At 43.6% G+C, this 22,389-nt stretch overlaps 1 protein-coding gene across 1 annotated transcript in view; it reads right to left on the reverse strand.

Annotated features, from left to right (window-relative positions):
• The window catches only part of LOC145415536 (A disintegrin and metalloproteinase with thrombospondin motifs 2-like), a 208,499-nt gene that overhangs the window by 18,100 nt on the left and 168,010 nt on the right, over positions 1 to 22,389 (reverse strand). The window contains exons 4-5 of the mRNA XM_080284761.1: positions 13,461 to 13,553; positions 3,838 to 4,079 (exon numbers count right to left, since the gene is read on the reverse strand). Of these exons, the coding sequence (XP_080140887.1) occupies positions 3,838 to 4,079; positions 13,461 to 13,502 (284 nt within the window). The 5' untranslated portion in view covers positions 13,503 to 13,553. The remainder of the gene's footprint in view (positions 1 to 3,837; positions 4,080 to 13,460; positions 13,554 to 22,389) is intronic.

Raw genomic sequence — 22,389 nt, forward strand, 5'->3', positions numbered from 1 at the left:
CCCCCCCTCTCTCTCTCCAGTGCTTTTTTCTTCCTTTCGCTTCACTCTCTCCTCTTTACTATCTACTTTTCTTATATTTTGTCTTCCTTTTCTTTATCCCTCCGGTTTTCATTCCTTCCCTTCTCCATGTACGTGAGAGCAGAGCATGCATACTTTCCTGATACTTTGTTATCGTTGTTGTTCTTGGAGAAAACTTTGACCTAAACCATCACCATTCTCATACTGGCTAACCTACAACATCCATCTTCACAGGCTGTATTGTCATCGCTCTGCACTACGACTAAACACCACCACAGCCTGTCCCACTCCTCTCCACCCACCATCTCGGTCCACCCCACCCACTCCTTTCCACCCACCCGCCCATTTCTGTAGTATGGTGTGATGAATATTAGAAAAAATGACTGCCGTGGCTGTCACCCAAACTGCAACGTCCATCTTCACACGGCATACTGTACTTTCCCTTCTAATGCCGCACCACCTGGTATCATCCCAGCCCATCCCGCCTACTCCTCTCAGTGATCTATCCTCTCTCTCTCTCTCTCTCTCTCTCTCTCTCTCACACACACACACACACACACACACACACACACACACACACAAAGCGCGGGGAATAAGCAAAGTCTTAAGTTAATTAAAAGTTGAACAAATTATGGAAAAACAAGCCATCTTACCCGAGGAGAGAGGGAAAGAAAATGAACCAATATCCCATTTTCTTCTTGCCTTCTTTCCATCAAAAGAAAATGTGCCAAAGTCAATTCCCTTAAGGAGTACATAAAGCAGGATGTAACTTAGCTCTGCCCTCAACCTCCACTTTTATTTTAATCATTTTTTTCCTTTTTCCACTCCTACGCTTTGGATAATTACATTCTTATTCAATGGACGTCAAGCACGGTCAACAACGGAGCCAATTTCCCTAAATATCAAATAAAGGGAAGTTATTTGCATCTTCAGCCAATCAGCATCGAGGCAACTGTTGATTCTGTGTTTTAATTGGCCAGAGGGGACGGGGTGGGCGGGGCAGGGGAGAGGCGGGAGGTTTGTTTACAGTTTTTCGCGCGTTTTTATTCCCTGGGTTTCTTGGTAATTGTTTTGGTTTTCACTTTTGCTTTCGCGTTTGGCAAGGGTCTGTGTTTGTTCTGCTGGTAGGGAGTGTGTTTGTGTGTGTGTGTTTTTATTTTAACTCTGGATTTTTTCCCTTTTTCTTTCCTTAGCTTCCCGCATTTTATTTTTACGTGGCCTTTGTGTTCCCTGCACCATTTTTTCTTGGTCTTCTTCTCTTCTGTTGTCTTTTCTCTGATTTTCCTTCACTTTTTCTTCCTCCATGTATTTTCTTCCAACCTCTCCTTTTATTCCGTCAGGTCTTTTCTTTTCTTTCCTTTTTTTTCCTAACCCATCCTCTTTTTACAGTTCTCAGTTGTTTCATTTCTCTCCTTAGTCATACTCAATTCCTTCATTTTATCGTCTTCTACTTACTGTTCTCTCTCATCTTCTCACCTCTCTCTCTCTCTCTCTCTCTCTCTCTCTCCCTATTTTTTTTCTTGACTCTTCAGCTCTGTTAAGTCTTCTTATCCTCTCTCATCTTCTCTTCTCCCCTCTTCTTACTCTCTCTCATCTTCTCTTCTCCCTTCTTCTTACTCTCTCTCATCTTCTCTTCTCCCCTCTTCTTACTCTCTCTCATCTTCTCTTCTCCCTTCTTCTTACACTCTCTAATCTTCTCTTCTCCTCTCTTCTTACTCTCTCTCATCTACTCTTCTCCCCTCTTCTTCCCCGCTCTCACCTCCTCATCTACCCTCTCTCTCTCTCTCTCTCTCTCTTCTTATTCTCTCTCATATCCTCTTCTCCCCTCTTCTTACCCTGTCTCATATATTTCCCTCAGCCATCTTCCTACCCTTAATATTCCTCTCTCTGTCTTTATTCCTCTATCTCCCTCTGCTCTTCCGCCTTCCTCCCCTACCTCGTATGTATGTATATCTGCACTATGCATTGTTTGCTCTCTCTCTCTCTCTCACTCTCTCTCTCTTACACACACACACACACACACACACACACACACACACAAACCTGAAGACTTGGACTGTACACTCACACACACACAAACCTGAAGACGGACTGTACAATGCAGTGCTTCTTAATGATGAGAGAAGGACGACAAAATTATTTATAAATCGAATCTTGAATTTACAAAATCTAGAAAGGAAGAAAGGATGGAGGATTTAATCCACATGTTAAAGTGGATTATCGAAGAGAAGACGCAGGATAGAAGTCAAAAACAGTTTCAAATGGCGTTGCGTGGAAGAAGTTACCTGGGCGTGTATTCTTGCCTTTTGAGGAACCTCCCTAACATCTCTTCCTAAGCGATTTATTCTGCTTATTACACCTTGCCGTACTCTTGTGTGCTACTTAAATCCTTCTAATATCACAAATCCGCACGTATAGCGTACAAAACGATATTAGCTAGCCGCACCCAAAAATAAATCGGTAAGGAAGAGGTGCTAGGGAGTATCTTAACCGAGTATACCAGCCCTTGTGACACAGCTGGTGGTGTTAGCTGGTTTTATTTCAGTGACAGACTACACAGTGACTAATAAAGAGTGAACATAACTCTCCTTCCATTCACTAAACTACTTACAGCAGCATTATTATGATCTTTATCTAGGTTTCAGTGGTGTAGTAGTGTTTTTCCTTCCCCTTTTCCTTTACAAGTTTTTCATGTTGATTTAGTTTTCAGTATTGCATCATATTCCTTTACACTTTTCATTTTCATTTTGGCAGACCTTCCCCCCCCTCCCCCCGGCCGTCTAACATTCTCCTTACCTCATTCCTCCCTACACCGCTTCTTCTCCCCTCCACTTCCTCCCTCTTCTTCTCACCTCTCCTTCCCTACTCTGCCCCCCCCCCCACCACCACACCACGCCAACTCTCGCCTCTACCGCGTCCAACACTAAGGGTTATCATCATCCACGTCCCGTCCCAGCTAATGAGTTTGGGGTCATTAAGTGTAATTATTATGCAAACTTCTCGGGGAAATAAAGGAAGAGCAATTGATTACGTGGAGGATGAGGCAGTGTGAGGTGTATGAGGCAGTGTGAGGTGTATGAGGCAGTGAGAGGGTGTATGAGGGTGTATGAGGCAGTGAGAGGGTGTATGAGGGTGTATGAGGCAGTGAGAGGGTGTATGAGGGTGTATGAGGCAGTGTGAGGTGTATGAGGCAGTGTGAGGGTGTGAATAAGGCAGTGTGAGGTGTATGAGGCAGTGTGAGGGGTGAATGAGGCAGTGTGAGGGGTGTGAGACAGTGTGAGGATGTATGAGGCAGTGTGAGGGTGTATGGTGTATGAAAGGGTGTACGAGGTAGTGTGCACCTTAAGTTTTAACATGCAGGAGTCCTGGAGTGAAGGAAGTCATCAAACAGTCTAAATAAATATGTTAGGTTTCCAGATATAACAAAAAACAGACAAGAGTGAGTACATTATCTCTTGCTAATAACTGTAATGGAAGCAACAGTACACATAATAACGAGAAGCACATGAAGCACTACATAATATAAGTGAACCACCTCATAACGTAAGCCCCTTCTCCCTGTTGGTGTCAGAGGTAACGATGCCAACAAGGGGTGCTCATAAATGCGTCCCTATCAGTAACAATAACAATAAAGTAGTACTCACACGTGAACCATCTCACACATAAACAAAAACAAAGGTTACTCACACGTGCGCCATCTCACACAAAAACAACAAGAGTCACTCACACATGTGCCATCTCAAACAACAACAAAATTAAATGGTACCCACACGTGCGCCATGTCAAACAACAACAACAACAACAACAAAGGGTACTCACACGTGCGCCATCTCGTGCGCGATGATGAAGGCTGACGTGAGCCCTTCGTCTCTATTCAGCGTGCATGACCTGGCTGGCTGACACACGCCTGACACAGGGGCGTAACCAGAGGGGCCGCCCAGGTCGGTGCGGGTCAGCCAGACGGCCAGGTCGTGTCGCAGGTGGGCGGGGGACACGTGGTACAGCCGTTCCGCCCACCTGTTCACGCCCTCCAGGGACTTCTTGGCCTGGCCCTCACGCACCTGTGGGAGACAACACAGGTGGTCAGGTCACGGCCAGGGATTATTGGGATTAATTAAGCAGTAAAGATTATCAAACCTGCAATCTGATTTTTAGCCCCTAGGAGAAGGATTGAAGCATATTCGAAGCCGTACTGCCACTAGGGATATAGGGAGGTCACCCACTACTAACTGTTTGGGAAGTTGTCGCCTACACTGTGCTCACTCCAAACTCTCCCCTTCCCATCATAGTGCCGTGACCCCTAATCTGGTGGCACCCTACACATTATTAATAGCTACCTCCTCCACCACCTCACTGGCCACCCTTGCTATTTTAGTACGTTGAAGAGGAGGGACGGAGGGTGGCTGGCTGATGTGTTGATAGGCACTGATATATAAAGTAGATATTAGATGGTACGTAGGTAGGTAGGTAGGCAGGTAGGCAATCAGGTAGGTAGACAGGTATGTAATTAGTTAGGAAGGTATTGCAGGTATGTAAGTAGGCTGAATGGTCGCCTGGCTGATAAAACAGACACAATAGAAAGCTGGATAATATAAATGTAAACAGAGAGGCAGGTGACGTTATATGCCACACTGTTCACATGAAAGGTAAGTAAACACAGAGGCAAACCCACATTGATAGGGTGATAAGATTATAGGTAAGTGGATTAAGTGGCAGGAACACAATGATAGGTAGAGACAGGCTGGGAAGCAGGTGGGAAATACTGTCGTGGCCATTTCTCTCTCTCTCTCTCTCTCTAACTTAATACTGATATGTAATTAATGTCTTACCTTTAAAATAAATATACAGTCATTCACAAGGAGGTAACTCAGAACACATTTTAACTAAGAAGAAATTAAGTCCAGAGATTACTGACCACAACGGTACGGTACCTATATAAGTAGTTAAGCAGGTATGATTATAGGCATCAATGTAAGTAGGTGGAGAAAGAGAGAAAAGGTAGAATTGTGGGTAGATTCAAAGGTAGACAGATTGGTTGGATGGTGGGTTGATGGGTAGGTAAAAGTAGATAATCTGATGTATTTGTAAACCAGAAAAATGGATAGACAGGTAAAAAAATAATTATATACGTGGTGAAGGAGGCTGGGAGTTAGGCAGGTAGGGAGTTAGGTAGATATATTTCCAAATGAGGAGGAGATTATGAGTTACAAAAGAAACTGTATATATCACATCACACTTATCAAGTATTCCTCTAAGCAAGATATTCCCAGTCAATAAAATCTCTGAAAATGAAAAAAATACATAAATAAACAAATAAAAAGTGCAACAAAACTGAACGTAGGATTATCAAAAGTATATCATGTGTAAAAATATAATGTTTATAATATGGACACGTATATCTTTAGGGATAATATTTACACAATTTTGCTAAGGGAAACGTTGAACAAAATTGGCTTCATCATTTTTTCTCAGTTTAAGTACTCCCCGGCGTTACGTAAACATTTTTGGCTCGTGTTTATTAAGATATTCATGAAAACCCGATATTTTAAGACTTGTTAATAATATTCTTTACCGTAGGGAAATTGTTGACTGTTTTGAGGACGCTTGCAAATTTCGATAAACAAAAGAGTAAACTGGGACTGAAAAAGAGAATATGAGAGTGGAATGAATGGAGGGAGAAGGCAAGGCAGGGCAATAACAAAGGGGAGAGATAAGATAGGAGAGTATATGAGGGAGGATGGTGTGTTGTGAAAGGAGGCTTTATGGAGCAGGGAGAGTAATGCAGGAAAGTTATTTTGTTATCATCTGTAAAAAAGATGTGCCGGACGATATACAGCATATATATATATATATATATATATATATATATATATATATATATATATATATATATATATATATATATATATATATAAATCAAATCTATATAACTATCTACCTATTTATCCATCTTGCATGCTCCATTATATAATAAGTGTTAATTTATTGTGTACATGAGTACAATATAATTATAATTACGTTATAAACGGCACCATTTACGACAACTACATAACAGTATTTAAGCTATAAAGCGGAGCATAAAATGTACACAATATGGGGATATGCATAATAATGAAAAAAATTCATATTTTAAAGTTATGAAGTAAATGAGCATGCTATGTTTATACTAGACAATAAGACGCATTACTATGATGCTAGTAGTGTAATACAAAGGCTGAGTCTTTAAGAAATGTGAACAGACTTTGAATAAGCTGAAATGTATTACCGTACTATTCAAAGAATAAATGAGATAGGCATGGGCATAGGATAAATACCAATAACAGCCGTAATGATAATAATAATAATAATAATAATAATAATAATAATAACAACACCTAGCACATAAACTCATTTCCATTTAGACCATATAGATGCCAAACCCCTTCCAACTCTTTCCCCACGGTCATGTTCCCGATCTGACAAAATCCCCCACGGACCTACTTCCTTCCTCTACCCTACTTTCCCCATAAGCATATTTCTGCTCATGGGCATATATTCCCCATAATCCTATTTTACCCAAGGATCTATCACCCCATGGACCTATTTCAACCCAGGGGCTCTCCATGTACTTATTTTTCATCCATAGGCCTATATTCCCCTTTGGACTGATTTTTCTCGTGGATCTGTTTCTCCCATGGAACCCCCAGGAACCCACCTTCATCTAGTGGACCTACGAGTATGTTCTTCCCTGGGCCAAATTCCCATGGGATATATTTCTCATAGACCTATTCCTACCATGGACTCATCACCCCATGGACCTTGTATATTCCCACTACCCACCCACCTACCCCACCTACCTACTCACCTGCCCTACCCACCAATACGAGTACACCAAACCCACCCACCCACCCAAACACACACACACTCTGCCCACCCACACCCACACACACACCCTGCCCAGCCACACACTAACCAGTTCACCAACTCTGCCCACCCACAGACCTACCTACCCACCGCAACATCCTACCCACCCACCCTACCCTACTACCAGGCTCCACCGCGTTTACACATCCACCCACACACACACACACACACACACACACACACACACACACACACACACACACACACACACAGCTGCTCGTACATAAAAGACACCATCCACTCCAAGTATGCCCGTATATCGATAGGTCTACCCCACAAGTATTGCCTCTACCGCCCGCCCGGAGTATGACCCCTCAATCAGCATACCAATTCCGCTGTTATTAATCGGAGTATGCCGTTATATCGGTATACCCACGCGGCCAGCATACTTATTGGACCGGATAATCGGACAGGGAACAGAGCCGGGGAAGTGAATGTGACCGGAAAATGAAATACAGTTCAGGGACGGAAAAACAACTGACCTTTTGACTTTTAAACGTTATATTAAACCAGGGATTATGGTTTATTTTTGGCGGTGATGAATTATTGTTGTTATTATTATTATTGTTATTATTATTATTATTAATATTATTATTATTATTATTATTATCATTACTGTTGTTATTATGACTGAAAAATAGATAGATAAACAGACAGATAGATATACAGATAGACAGATAGATAGATAGATAGATAGATAGATAGATAGATAGAGAGAGAGAGAGAGAGAGAGAGAGAGAGAGAGAGAGAGAGAGAGAGAGAGAGAGAGAGAATCCCATAACAACCAATTACAACAGACAGCTCGAGACAGCAGAGAGACATCAGCAGGTGGAGGGGAAGGGGAGGGGAATAAAGGGGAAAGTAGGGGAGAGGAGATGGACGGAAGAGAAACCGATGATGGAGGGGTAGGAAGAGGAGGAGAAAAAAGGGGAAGGAGAAGTGGTGGGTGTGATGTTAATGAAAAAGGCAAAGAATGAGAGAGAGAGAGAGAGAGAGAGAGAGAGAGAGAGAGAGAGAGAGAGAGAGAGAGAGAGAGAGAGAGAGAGAGAGAGAGAGAGAGAGAGAGAGAGAGACAAAAGCACTGGCTTTGCACTGAAGCCTGTTCTATTTATTATTGTTGTTACCAACAATACACACACACACACACACACACACACACACACACACACACACACACACACACACATACTATATATATATATATATATATATATATATATATACTAAAAACACAGGTGCTCACTACTGTAATCCTCTGCTTTTCTTCCTTGAATCTGTCATATTTATTAACCTTATTATGTAGATATTACGCCAAGCAATAAAATTTGGGGAAACCCAGGATGAGATGGAGGGATGGAGTGGAGGTGTATATAGGAGGGAGGGGTGTGAGCTGGGAGGAGGGCAGGGAATTGCCAGGGGACAGGACGACATGGAAGCGGTTTGTTTGTGGCCACTCCTTACGGGATTGAGACATCTGGCTAGAGATAGATAGATAGACAGGATAAAATTTGGAGAAAATGAAGAAAGCCAAAATGGGAATACAAACTATTAGAAAACTCTGTAACAATAAGACCATGAAAAAAGTCTTGGAATATGTGCTAACCCAAAATTATCACCAAAAATCACATACATTGAAAAGTAAAACAAATATATACATTACCTAACTACTACTGGCCAATATTAAAGAAGCTATTAAATTTACAGAAGACGATATTATAAGGCATATATTTTCAACAGATATTAGGACAAAAGTTACATAAGCAACAGTTGTATGGAATCCTCACTTAAAAAAAAAAAAAAAAAAAAAAAAGGGTAGTGCAGCCACAAGATGGATCCCATAGGTTGGGCTAGGTTAGGTTAGGTTGGGTTGGGTTGGGTTGGGTTAGGTTAGGTTTGAGGGATTTCAAGTTATGAAGACATGCTAAAAAGGAGAACAGGAATCATTTACTCTCACTAAAATGAAGAAAAAAGGGAAATGTGAAAATGTACAAGTGCATAACAGAAAATAAGGAAACTAATGAAAGAGACAGCACAACACTTGCAAACAAAAGGTTAAGAGGACACAGCCGGAAATTAGCCAAAGTAAGAGGTGTTAAAGACGTAAGGAAGTACAGTTTGGCACAGAAGACAACTGATTCTTGAAGCTATTAACCAGATGAAGGTGTGTGTGTGTGTGTGTGTGTGTGTGTGTGTGTGTGTGTGTTAGGACCAATCATAAAATTAATGGTGTGTATGATAAAACAGTGACAGAAAAAGAGACATTACCAGCTCGACTCAATCGTGTTTCAGTACGATTAGGTAAGAATTAGGAAATCACACACACACACACACACACACACACACACACACACACACACACACACACACACACACACACACCACCAAGAAACAGTCAAGTCATCGTCAATAACAAACAAGCAAGGTCAACAACAGGGGAGGAAGCATGAGAGGCCCTGGGTGGGACCTCAAGCAAAATTATTTGGGGACACACTTGGGCAAAACGCTGAGGCAGGCAGGCAGGCAGGCAGGCGGGAAACAGGGGTAAGGGGAGGCGGGAAGAAAGACAATAGGCAACCAGGGACGAATCAAGGGGTAGGAAGGCAAGCAGGCAGGTACACCGAAAGGAAACAGGGATAGGTAGGCGGTAAAGAAGGTAAGCAGGCACCTAGGAAGAAAGGTGGGAAGGAAACAGGTGTAGGCAGGTTGGAAGCTGAAGGAAGGTTAGTAGGCAGGGAAGCAGGATGGAAGGCAAGCAGACAAACAGACAATCACACAGCAAGGCAGAGAAGTGGCAGCGAGACAAAAGTAAGGAAGGAAGGAAGGAATGTATGGAGGCAGGAATGAAGGATGATATAAAAAGAAAGCAAGTGGTTAGGTAGGCATGCAGGAAGAATGGAATGTGAACAGACAGGAAGGAAGGAAGGAAGAAAAGTAGGAAGGTACTCAGGCAGGCAAGCAATCCATGGCGAGGGTGGTGGAGTGAGTGTGAACATGTGAGCAACACGGTGTTATCATTATACGTGGGTAAAATAATCAAACGGGTCAAGTGGACGGAAGTGGTGGTGAGTGGCGTCACGACCCCCACCCTCACCCTCACCCCCTGTTGCACCACCAGCTGGCAGGGCAGGATCAGTGGCTGGGGTAGGAGGGAGGAGAACGATTGGCAGGGTAACGAGGGGTGGGGATGGCAACAGGAGAGGAGAGAAGAAAGGAGAAGAGAGGAAAATAGGACAGGTAGAGTAGGTAGAAGCACACGAGAGGAGAGGACAGTATGCAGCTGGGGACGGGAATCGACAGGGTTGGGTAGGGTAGGGTAGGGTGCAGTAGGGTAGGGTAGGGTAGGATCAGGGTATGGAAAGGTTACAGAAGGAGAAGAAGGTAAAGACGACGGCAGGATACGACAGAACAAACAAGGCAGGGCGGGATAAGGCAAACGAGGGCGGGCACAGCGGGTGTAAGTAAGAGGCAGGGCAGACAGAGGGAGTGTAGGGCAAGGGAGGGCAGGACAGGGCAGAGAAAGGAAGGGCAGTGCAGAAGGCAAGTGAGGGGCAGGGCAAGGCAAGAAGAGCAGACAGAGCATGGCAAGAGAAGGGAGGCAAGGCAAGGGACGGAAAGACAAGATAAGAGAGGCGAGGCCACGGCAAAGGAGGGGACGACAGGGCAAGGCAAGGAAGTGCAAGGCAAGGGAAGGAAGGACAGGGAAGGGCAAGGGAGGGCAGGGCTGAGCAGCGCTATCCGACCTGCTCTGGTTGTGATGTGTGCAATATTTTCTCAGCTGGTGCCAGTGAGGGTGAGTGTGTGTGAGAGCACTGCGTCACGGGACTGCTTCCTGCCTCGCTGCCTACCGTGCCCTGCCCATTCTGCAACACTGCCTACCCTGCCCTGCCCTGCCCATTCTGCAACACTGCCTACCCTGCCCTGCCCTGCCCATTCTGCAACACTGCCTACCCTGCCCTGCGTCCCCTCTGTTCCCTGGCACTGTCTCCTCCCCTCTGCTTCCGGTCTCTTTTATCTCCTATCTCCCGCTTCCTTTCCACCCTATCCTCCCGCCTTCCCCCTACCCTCTGCCTCTCCCCCCAGTTCTATCCCTCTTCTCCCCTCTCCTATGTTTCTTCCCTCCCCTCCCCTCTCCTGTGTTACTTCCCTCCGCTCTATTTCTCTCTTGCCTCTTTCCTCTAATTTCCTTTCCTCTCCTCTGCCTCTCCCCTCTCCTCTGTCTCACTCCTCTTCACTGCGTCCCCTCTTTCTCTCCTCTCCTCTACTCCCCTCTCCCCTGTTTCTCTCTCCCCTCTTCTGTTTCTTATCGCCTATCACCCTCTCTTCCCCTTATCCCTTCCTCTCCTCCTTCCTGTCTCCATTCCGTTCTCGGTCTACCTCTCCTCCCAGCCACTCCACCCCACACACTCCCTTAACTCTCACTCCTTGGCCCCTTAGCCACGTAGGACTGAACAAAAAAAATTACAGTAGTCAAAGAAATGCTATGGAATGAACGTAGCATTATCCTTTCCTCCATTATGCTAAATCATCTAAGGAACGCAAACCAGGACCAAGCAGAAAGAATGAACCCGGGCCATTCAAACAATCGGTACCTATAGAACCAGATCCTTCCCGCGAAATTCAAACAAAAGAGGGAATACTGAGATCTCATTTTGACCTCTCTGGGTACAATGGTGGTCGTAAGCAAGGTGAAGGTGAACCAGATGATTAACCAGGTGTGTACACTGTATGAGGGAGGGGGGGAGCGAGTTGGGGGGAGGGCAGTCAAATGGTGGGTGACAGAGGGACTTGAGGGCGTTTTGTCTGCAGCCACCCTTTGCGGGATTAGGGTGTCGGGGGTATAGATAGACAGACAGATAGATAGACAGATAGATGGAGCTTCAGGAATGTGAGAAATTGATGACTAACTAAAACTGAGAGTCATGATCTCTTGGGGATCGCATGATGCTGAGGTCACGAGATGATTTTTGGAATATTAAAAAGAAAAAGAAAATTGGATATGATTTGGCAACTTAAAAAAAAATATATAACCAGACTTATTTTTGCAATATGATAAAAAGATATACAATGCGGTGGAAGTGTAGCCTGTTTTTTTATTGGGGTTTGTGTCCCCCCCCAAAAAAAAAAAAAAAAAAAAAATCACTTGCAATACACCGCAATACTAATACTGGTACAATACAAGGGTTGCCAGACTTACAGAGAGAGCCATTAGGGCATTTACGAAAGATCTTGGTATAATTATACAGTGTCTTCTGCATGGTCCGGCTTTAAAGGTTATGGTACAATATGAAGGCAAGTGATAGTTACAGGTACAAAATGGTACGCTTTAGGATGGTACAACTTGAAGGCCAGTGATGGTTATTGGTACAAAATGATACGTTTTAGGATGGTACAGTTTGAGGAAGTGATAGCTATGGGTACAAAATGATAAGCTTTAGTATGGTACAATTTGAGGTACAGTGAAAGCTACTGGTACAAAATGATAAGCTTTAGTATGGTACAATCTGAGGGCCAGTGATAGCTAATGGTACAAATTGCTACGTTTTAGGGACAGTGATAGCTACTGGTACAAAATGATAAGCTTTAGTATGGTACAATCTGAAGGCCAGTGACAGCAATTGGTACAAAAATATGAGTTTCAGTAGTTTACCCACCAGCAGTCTGGCTAAAAATCTAGGCAGTATGAATTCCTCCCTCGCGTCACCACTACCACGCCGCATCACCCGCAGTGCAGTGTGTTGAGACTCTTGCGAATGAAAGCTTAAAGATTGAAAAGGTGAGACGCATTTGCAAACTAGGCAACCTCTCACGCTGATAGAACCCATAGGTGTGTGTGTGTGTGTGTGTGTGTGTGTGTGTGTGTGTGTGTGTGTGTGTGTGTGTGTGTGTGTGTGTGTGTGTGTGTGTGTGTGTGTGTGTGTGTGTGTGTGTGTGTGTGTGTGTGTGTGTGTGTGTGTGTGTGTGTGTGCGCGTCGGGATAGGTAGGGCGAGGGTCACGAGTACGAGTGCTGCATGCCCGCCTTGATGGGAGAAGCACAGATAGACAGACAGACAAACAGATATACATGCAGAGTCAAAACAGTCCCTATTTCACTAATCCTTATTTTCACCCTAAAATTTTCAACCATTCATCCATTCCTCTAAATCACTCCACAAGGACATTTAATTCAGTTTGTGTGGAGTTACTTTTATGTCCAAAACCTCAAGCAATATATTTCCCTTCTCAAAACAACATAAGGAGAGTGTGTGTTAATCCAGCGACAGATATACACGAGAAAGCTTACACATTCATTTTCTGTATTTCCTTACCTTCTCTGATTTTATATACTGACTTACGAGGGTTTAAGGAGTCACCCCACTACCACTACAACTACCACTAATACTACCACTGCCACTACCACTCTAACTACCAATACCACCACCACCAACACGAGCAACATTACTTACCTGTGAGTGTTTGTGTCACCCCTATCACAACCACCACCATTACCAGCACCACTATAACTACAACTACCACCACCACCACCACAACACACACTAACCTGCGAGTGTTTGGTGTCGTTGTAGAAGATGATCCTTAGCATGACCAGCTCAAGGTTGGCCTCCAGAGACGGGTCCTGGTAGATGGCACTCACCTGTATGGGAAAGAGACGATAATTAGTATTCATCTCTCTCTCTCTCTCTCAAGGAAATACCGCCCAACTGTAGTCTTATCCTCTACTCCTACACAAACAGTATATATGATGTGTATGAATGGACATTTTCTCTCGTCTAAATTGTGATCAGTAATTTAATCATTCAGCTAATTCCTACATCCACCCAGAAACACAACTGTATATTTACCTTCACCTTTTTCATTATTCATCGGTCTATTCAACAAAACTCACCTATTCACCCATTACCCATCTCCCAACTACAGTTTAGGAATTTGGTGGGTTATTCATCCACTTCAGTTCACTCATCCACTCCAGTATACTCCTTCACCCAACACTTCATCTCTCCACCCACAAGGACACAACGCAACACCCTCTCCATCATCTCCCTCATCGTGGAAATGCCTCAAATGTCACCTCAAATATCTAAGGAATGGCGGGGAATTCTTGTGTGGGTGAGGGAGTGGGGAAAGTGAAGAAGTGGAAGGGAGTTGATGTGGGTAGAGTGAAGGGGTAGAAGTGGGGAAAGTGAAGGAGTGGAAAGGAATGGAGGTGGGGAGAATGAAGGGGTGGGAGTGGAAGTGGGAAAGTGAAGAAGTGGAAAGGAGTGGAAGTGGGGAGAGTAAAGACTGGGGAGGATAAAATGAATGGAACCTAAAGCCTTTCTCTCTCTTTAACAACAAGACTAAAACATAAGATAACAATGCAACACTAACACATCCCCCAATAGTATTTTTAGAAAGAGAAAAGATCCTGCATTTACGAGGCCAAAGTCTAAACCAATCACTGTTATTTTAAGTTAGGTCAGGTTAAGAGAAAATGGATAAGGTAAAGTTAATCAAGGTATCATTTTATTTGTTTAAGACAGGTAAATTCTTACAGGCAGGTTTAGATTATGTTTGTTTCAGAGTTAACGCTATGTGGTAGGGTTAGTTTAAGTTTGTCTAGTAGCAGGTTTAACTAGGATCTTACTGGTGGGTTTACAATAGTTCTGTGTGGTAGGTTACTTGCTCTGACAACTATGAAAATGAGGGTAACAGAAAAACGCAGCCAACACTGGATTTGCACTGTCAACAAACACCATTTCCTAAAACAGCTCTGGAAATCTGGCAAAACTGTGGTGGGGCTGGACACGTAAACAATTAGAGAGAGAGAGAGAGAGAGAGAGAGTGTGTGTGTGTGTGTGTGTGTGTGTGTGTGTGTGTGTGTGTGTGTGTGTGTGTGTGTGTGTGTGTGTGTGTGTGTGTGTGTGTGTGTCAGAAATACAGGTATGATAATAGAAAACACATTTGCATCATCTGTATCAAATTCAAAACACGAGACAATCTGACCTCAATATCAATTACACAACGTTAATCAAAGTTCAATCCCCTTCATCTTGTACAGGGACATTTACAAGGCGATGCACCCAGAGATATACATGCCAATTATAATTATCTGTTTCAATCGTTGTGTGTACTTCCATATTATTCTTTTATCTCATTGCGTTCATTTATCACATGGTTCCACTACCTGTGTGCTTACCTGCCTACACCATCCTTATCACCTGTGTTCTTACCTGTCTAATCATACCGCAGTACCTGTATCCATCTGCCTACTCCCACCCCACCACCTGTGTTCTTACCTGCCTAATCGTACCTCACCACCTATGTTCTCACCTGCCTACTCCCACTCCACCACCTGTGTCCTTACCTGCCTGCACCCACCCCACCACTTGTGTTCTCACCTGCCTACACCCACTTTACCACCTGTGTAACCTGCTTACTCTCACCCCACCACTTATGTCCCCACCTGCCTATCCTTCACAGTTGTTCACTTATTTTGTCTGTCTATGGGCATATACCTGACAGTCTGATCCCTGAAGCCCGGCACTCCTCCTACGTAAAAGCAATAAAATGAATTATTCTGGATCTTGGTGGTGTATACAATGTGGCACAGGAACCAAAGATCCTGAATTACGAAAACTGCCAAATGAACACAGTCTTACTTCTGTGTATTTCCACTCTGGTGCTAATATTCACCATCCATCCTGAGCACATTTTAAGGTGGTATCATTCAGGGCTGGTGTACTGGTATTAGCGGGGACATAGATTCAGTACACCACCTCTATTAATTCCATTCAACTCTTTTAACAATCTACCCTATTCACTTTGCACTTATCATCATTAGTCTCAACACTTACAAAATGATCTCTAAATGACACAACTTACCACTTACTTTATCATGCTAAAGGTCACACTTATCAAAAAGTAAATAAAGTGTCTCGTTTGTCAGGTCATCCATCATTTAACTCTGTGTTGTGTTTCCTCAGTTAAGTGTGTGGTAGTGGGGACGCCAGACAGTATAACTCAGATGACGCATACCTCCAGCGCCAAAAATATTAAATTGTACACTTCTGTCTCCTCTGTCTTCCTCACACACACACACACACACACACACACACACACACACACACACACTATTTAATTTTAGACAGACCATGTAAAAAACTAATCACACAAACGAGGAAAAAGTATACAATGCCTTCCAAGGAATTTATAAAAAGACTCACGTGGTATTAAGTATGAGAGAGGAATGCACAAAACTTCTTAAGCATATAATTATGGTCTTGGAAACTAGTGCGTCTTGAAAGGAATTAAGAGACTCCCAAGAAGCAGCGTGAGAGAAGAAAACGTGTACTATGTTGCGGGAAGAGAGGGAGAGAATTGAATTGTGTGTGTGTGTGTGTGTGTGTGTGTGTGTGTGTGTGTGTGTGTGTGTGTGTGTGTTAAAGGAGTGGAAGGCGAGACGTGTGGCTATTCTTAACATCAACTATTTTATTTACCAAGTGCACCTTCTGTCTTGCAATCTCACAACCGGTAGCAAAGGAATCTTGAAACCTCGTACACCGTTTCTTTATATGCATTTAAGACACAGAAGGGTAGGAGTAGAGGCCACAGATATAGAAATAAGAACTCAATCACTAAAATCATGTCGCTTTGATGAGAGTTGGTAATCTCTCTCGTGGAAGAACATCATGGCAGAGACGCTAGATATTGAGAGGACTAAGATGGCGAAATAATGCTAAATGGGTTGAGACGTTGCGTGTTTTTTACCCACAAATATTTTCCGTGAAGTGGGTAAACAGCAGGAGCGATGCAACATGACATACTCGCTGCTCTCCACTTACTCCTCTCAGCCCCAATATTGCTCCCGTCTCCGCCGCTGTCGCTGTCATCACGCCCACTCCTGTCTCCAGTCTAATTCTGCCGCTGGCGTGGGAGGAATGTGCATGTTTGGTTTCCTACACATTCTTTACACACACCGTCACCACATCAACTCCATTATTACACATTCTTCACAGAGAGAGAGAGAGAGAGAGAGAGAGAGAGAGAGAGAGAGAGAGAGAGAGAGAGAGAGAGAGAGAGAGAGAGGAGTTTAATAAAACCAGATGTAAGAGGAAACAAACAAAACTCTTGAGAACAACGAAAGAACGGCCATCCATATTAAAGGCAAAGAAATAATGTATCTCTATGTCTATCTGTTTATCTTTCTATCTATCTGTGTCTGTCTGTCTGTATGTCTATCTATCAATCTATCTATCTATCTATCTAATCATATATTTATCTATTCATATTTATCTATCCATTTATCTATCTAAGCATCTATCTATTCATATCAATCTATCCATTTATCTATCTCAGCATCTATCTATTCATATCTATCTATCCATTTATCTATCAAAGCATCTATCTATTCATATCTATCTATCAATTTATCTATCTACTCAAATCTCTCTATCAATTTATCTATCTAAGCATCTGTCTATTCATATCTATCTATCCATTTATCTATCTAACCATCTATCAATTCATATCTATCTATCCATTTATTTATCTATCTATCTATTTAGGGGAATGTATGAATAGCAATAAAATGACATAAGGCAGAGACGGAGACACCAAAATGACAAGTGTTCATTTTTACCATACAAGACAATACCAGAGCCTATGAGGAGAGCACTGATACGATACGCCAAGTTTAAGCACAAATTTTCCCTTAACTTCAGAAGAAATGGGTATACTAAAATAAAAAAAGGAAAGGTAAACATCCAACGAATGCAGGATTCCACCGTCAAAGAGTAGTATGAGTCCAAGAATGAATACAAAAGTGGCAGGGTTGGCTTCGGTGGCTTTTGAATTCCCCCTCCAATTTACGAGCCCTATAATTAACGTGGGAATTCTAAACATTTCCCGGCGTTAGTGGTGGGCTATGGTAATGTAAACCAACGTACTGTATTCCAGAGAACTGCCTTGGTTATGCGCTTCCAGACCCAGAGGGATCCCGATTATGGAAAGCAATAATCATTCCAGGGCGGTAATGGCTGAAGGCACCTCAATTCTCAGCACCGCAGAGCCACGGGTACCAGCTCTCGACACATCCAAAGGTCTTACGGCACCAAAAACACGCCTTACTGATACAGAGCTGCGAACACACTCTTACACCTACTACTCTCTCACTCCTCTGTTTTAACTCTCCTTAACAAACTCAAGCCAACAAAATCTAATATACTCAACTTCTCTTTTACGGACACTATCATAATTCCAGGATTTTTTTTTTTCCTGTCAGCTTTCACTGACTGCGCTTGCTTCAAAATACTTATCTTTCAGCTGAGAATGTGTTGTAACTAATATTTAAGGTCAAGCAGAGTCATACAAAATAATGTCAGTAAAATAAAATATAAAAAGAGAGGAGATGAATGACAGGCAGGACAAGCACAGAGAAACCACTGAAATACAAGGATCAGTGAAGCCTGCACACGTGAGGACACAAAACGAGGAAGGGCAAAAACTGGGGAAGGACACAAAACAGGGAAGGACACACAATACAGGCCACACATGTTGCAAGGAAGGACACACAACAGAGGCGGAACACGTTGAGGAACAGTTCTGCCAGGACACATACACAATAGAACCAAGGCAGTTTGAGTTCAGGGACAAGCAAAGGACAGGGAGGGTACGCAGGACAAAGGACAGCCTATAAATAAAAGGGGGGGACGTGAAGGACACATTACGGCTGCTTCCCTCACTCACCACAAGAGTCCATGCACGCAACGCACTCAACTATCCTCCCTCCCTGCCTGTCTTTCCTTCATGCCTTCCTGCCTTGCTGTCCTTCCTTCTTGTCCGTCTGCCTGGCTGCCTTTCTTTCTTGCCTGTCTGTATTCCCTGTGTGCCTGTCTGCTTGCCTGCCGGTCTGCCCTTCCTGCCTACATGCCTACCTTCCCTGCCTAGCCTCCCTGCCACCATAATCTCTTACCTGACTACCCTCCCTGTCCCCCCTTCTCTCTTTTCGTGCCTTCCTTGTTCATAATCCACACGTACAGTCGCCTCCAATTATTCCGTTCCCCTTCATGCCTTTCAGTAACTCATTGTATTGTAGCAGTTTGTGCAAATTAGCATGCAGGCGCTATAATCAGGTAGGATAATAAGAAAAATTGACTGTTATATTGAAGCACTTAAAGAAATAAAATGTTATGAGTTACTGATGGGCAGAAGGAGGGACAGAAACTTTTGGAGACAACTGTACTTTCCCTATCACTTCTGCCTAACCATCCTGCCTTCCCCTACACCCTGTCACTTCTGCCTATCCTCCCTGCCTTCCCACACACCCTGTCACCTCTGCCTATCCTTCCTGCCTTCCCACGCTCCCTATCACCTCTGCCTACCCTTCCTGCCTTCCACTTACCCTCTCTGCCTTCCCTGACTGTCCTCTGTGTCATCAAAGCGTATTGTCTTCCCTGATTCCTCTAAGCCCTGCCTGTTCCTCCGTCTGTATGTCATCCCTCCTACTCCACCTCCTCTGTCTGCTTCTCCTATCTCTGTTATAACTGTCTCTCTGCCGAAGCCCCTTTCCACCAACTATCCCTATATCCTTTCAGTGTCTACCCTACCTCCAACCCACCCAGACTATTTTCATTACCTCTCCCCTCATTCTACTCTCACTACCTATCCTAGCCAATCCTCCCAGCCATCACTACCTGCCTACCCTCCCTTCCTACCCACCCTGCCAATCCTTCCCTTCCTATTCACCCTGTCTACCTTCCGTGTCTACCCTTCCATCCTACTCTGTCTTCTTACCTCCCTACCTACCATCCCTACCTACCCTTTCTCCATGCCTACCTTTCCTACCTACCCTCCCTGCCTACCTCTCCTACTCCCCCCTGCCTACTTCCCTACCAAACCCATTACCTTCCCGGCCCTGGTAGTGCACGTAGGAGGGGGCCCATCATCCACTCACTTGATATAGTGCTGCCTACTTCTTCCTTCACCTCTATCATTTTTTTCTGTGTGTGTCCTCCTCTTTTCCTATTTTCTCCCATCTTTCCTGTCACCTTTTATTCCTCTTCTGTCCAATTCAGGTGCCTCTCATTGACAGACAAATTCCTGTAACCCAAGAAACCATTCACAATACTGGGTGGCAAAATATATAGCAAATTAACAGGGTGATGTGGAACTACTATGAAGCCCCTGTTAACTGGGTGGAGACGAAAGTGCGACGTGCATCCAGGAACTAAACCTTCACACTCTTCCCGCGACTCGCTGTGGCCTGGCGCTGTCTGCTGCAAGGAATCATCGGCTCACTGCACGGAACGACCCTGCAGGAATGGGTGCTTGCCTGCTGCTGACGGGTCTGCTTGATCAAACAGATCGGGGTTACTCAGAAACAACAGTCTTTCTTGCCCATAAATCCTGCCTCTCCTTCCTGTCACCTGCCTTCCCTCCTTATCTAATTACCACCTATTCCCGCTTCTTATCTGCCTATTTCTTTTGCCTTCCCTCCCTGCTTGTAAGACAGACGGAAAACAACGGAAATGAAGGAAATTACAAGGGAAAAAAATAGTCTACGAATACATAAACCAATTACAGGAAAATAAATTAAACCCACGATAATATGACAAGAGAAAATGATAAAAAAAGGAACTAAATATAAGAGAGTGAAGCGATAACTAAAAAAAAGAAAAAGAAAAGGAAAACGTGGAGATGGGTTGCAAAGCCCCTTGGAGAGAGACGCAAAACAAGTTCGCCCCGTTGAGAACTTCGGCATTACCCTCTCGGCTCCCATCGTTAACTTCGGCCCTAACATCCCTCCCACTCGTCGCTTTTAGGAGATTACGGTGCCTGCGACTATCTCGGCAACCAACATATGGACGTGTCTACAACGGGAATGTTCGGTTTTTCGAAATATGTCCTTGTAATTGCCCTCTCTCCCTCCCTCCCTCCCTCTCTCTCTCTCTCTCTCTCTCTCATATAAGTAAAACCTTCCCCACTCCTTCCCTATTCACCTTGTCATATTCTGTTCTATCATTCTGTTGCTATCACATTAAAGTTAAAACATATGGCCATCTCCTCTCTCTATATGTGCATCAGGTCTGATTTAGCCTATTAAACGTTTGGATATGGTTTTGAGAAAGTTTTTGCAAGAAACAGACCTTTGTAACATTAAGATTCTTTGGATATAAGTAAAGAATATCATCATCATCATCATCATCATCATCATCATTATCATCATCGCCATTATCATCATCATCATCATCATCGCCATTATCATCATCATCATCATCATCGCCATTATCATCATTAATATAATCATCATTATCATCATTATTATCACCATCATCAGCATTATCATCACCATCATCACCACCATCCTCATCATAACCATCATCCTCATCATTACCATCATCATCATCACCACCATTATCATCTTCATCATCATCATCATCATCATCCCGCCTCTTTATTTCGCTTAATGGTTGGGTGAGAATGAATGAATGAATGTTTTAATATACATAACAGATAGCTTACATTCTTTTTTAGTGTCTATCTACTCAGAATATTGAACACCATACACTTCACGTATTTCTATAACATATCACTCAGTTAAATCACGTCTACAACCTGTCCAATACCTATGAACTCTGCCCTACATATTCCGGTATAATCTCACGTTTCGCCCCTCTCCAAAAAACATCATCTTGAGCCTCCCCCTTGAGAGTTTCCGGCCTCTCGTAATATCTCGGGGCATCAGCGTGAATCAGTTTCGGCGATAAAAGTCGGGTTCGGCGTCGCCTTAATTCCCCCAGTGAGCCGAGATCACAGGAGGACCGGGATCTCCACTTTGAAGGGCGCGTCAATTTCCCTCCCCTCTCATTCCCCGATTTTCAGAGTTCTGGGTTATGTGGTTGTTCCTTCTTCCTCCTTCCCTCCTTCCTTCTTCCTTCCTTTCTCCTTCACTTACTTTTCCTTCCTCTTCTCACCTTCCTTGTTCCCCTCCTTCTTTCTCTTTGTTTCTTTCACGAATTATCACCCTCTTAAATCTAACCACTTTATTTCTCTTTGCTGCATTTATTAGATTCTCTCTCTTTCTCTCTCTCTCTCTCTCTCTCTCTCTCTCTCTCTCTCTCTCTCTCTCATTACACCCATTCACCTTAATTTTTCTCTCACCTCCACACATTTATTACTCTCTCTCCCTCCTCCCTTCTTTTCCCTCATTCCCTCCGCCATTCTTCCTCCATTTTTCCTCTACCTCTCCTTCTTCCTCTCGTGTGTCTTCCTTCTTTTTATCCACGTATTTAATTTTTCTTAATAATTTCTCCCACCTTAGTTATCCTTCCTTCTCTGCTCTATAAATTTTTTCAATAAACCATTCTGTTTTTTCTCATTCATTCCTCACCACTTCTTCCCTCCTACCTCTTTCTTCTCTCCTCTCCTTCTTTCTTCCTCCTCCTCCTTACTCCCACCTCCTCCTCTTCTCTCCTCTCCTCCTTTCTTCCTCC

The sequence above is a fragment of the Coenobita brevimanus genome, chromosome 103, assembly GCF_032717465.1.
Source record: "Coenobita brevimanus isolate Jiangsu-jjx chromosome 103, ASM3271746v2, whole genome shotgun sequence".
Classification (NCBI taxonomy): domain Eukaryota; kingdom Metazoa; phylum Arthropoda; class Malacostraca; order Decapoda; family Coenobitidae; genus Coenobita; species Coenobita brevimanus.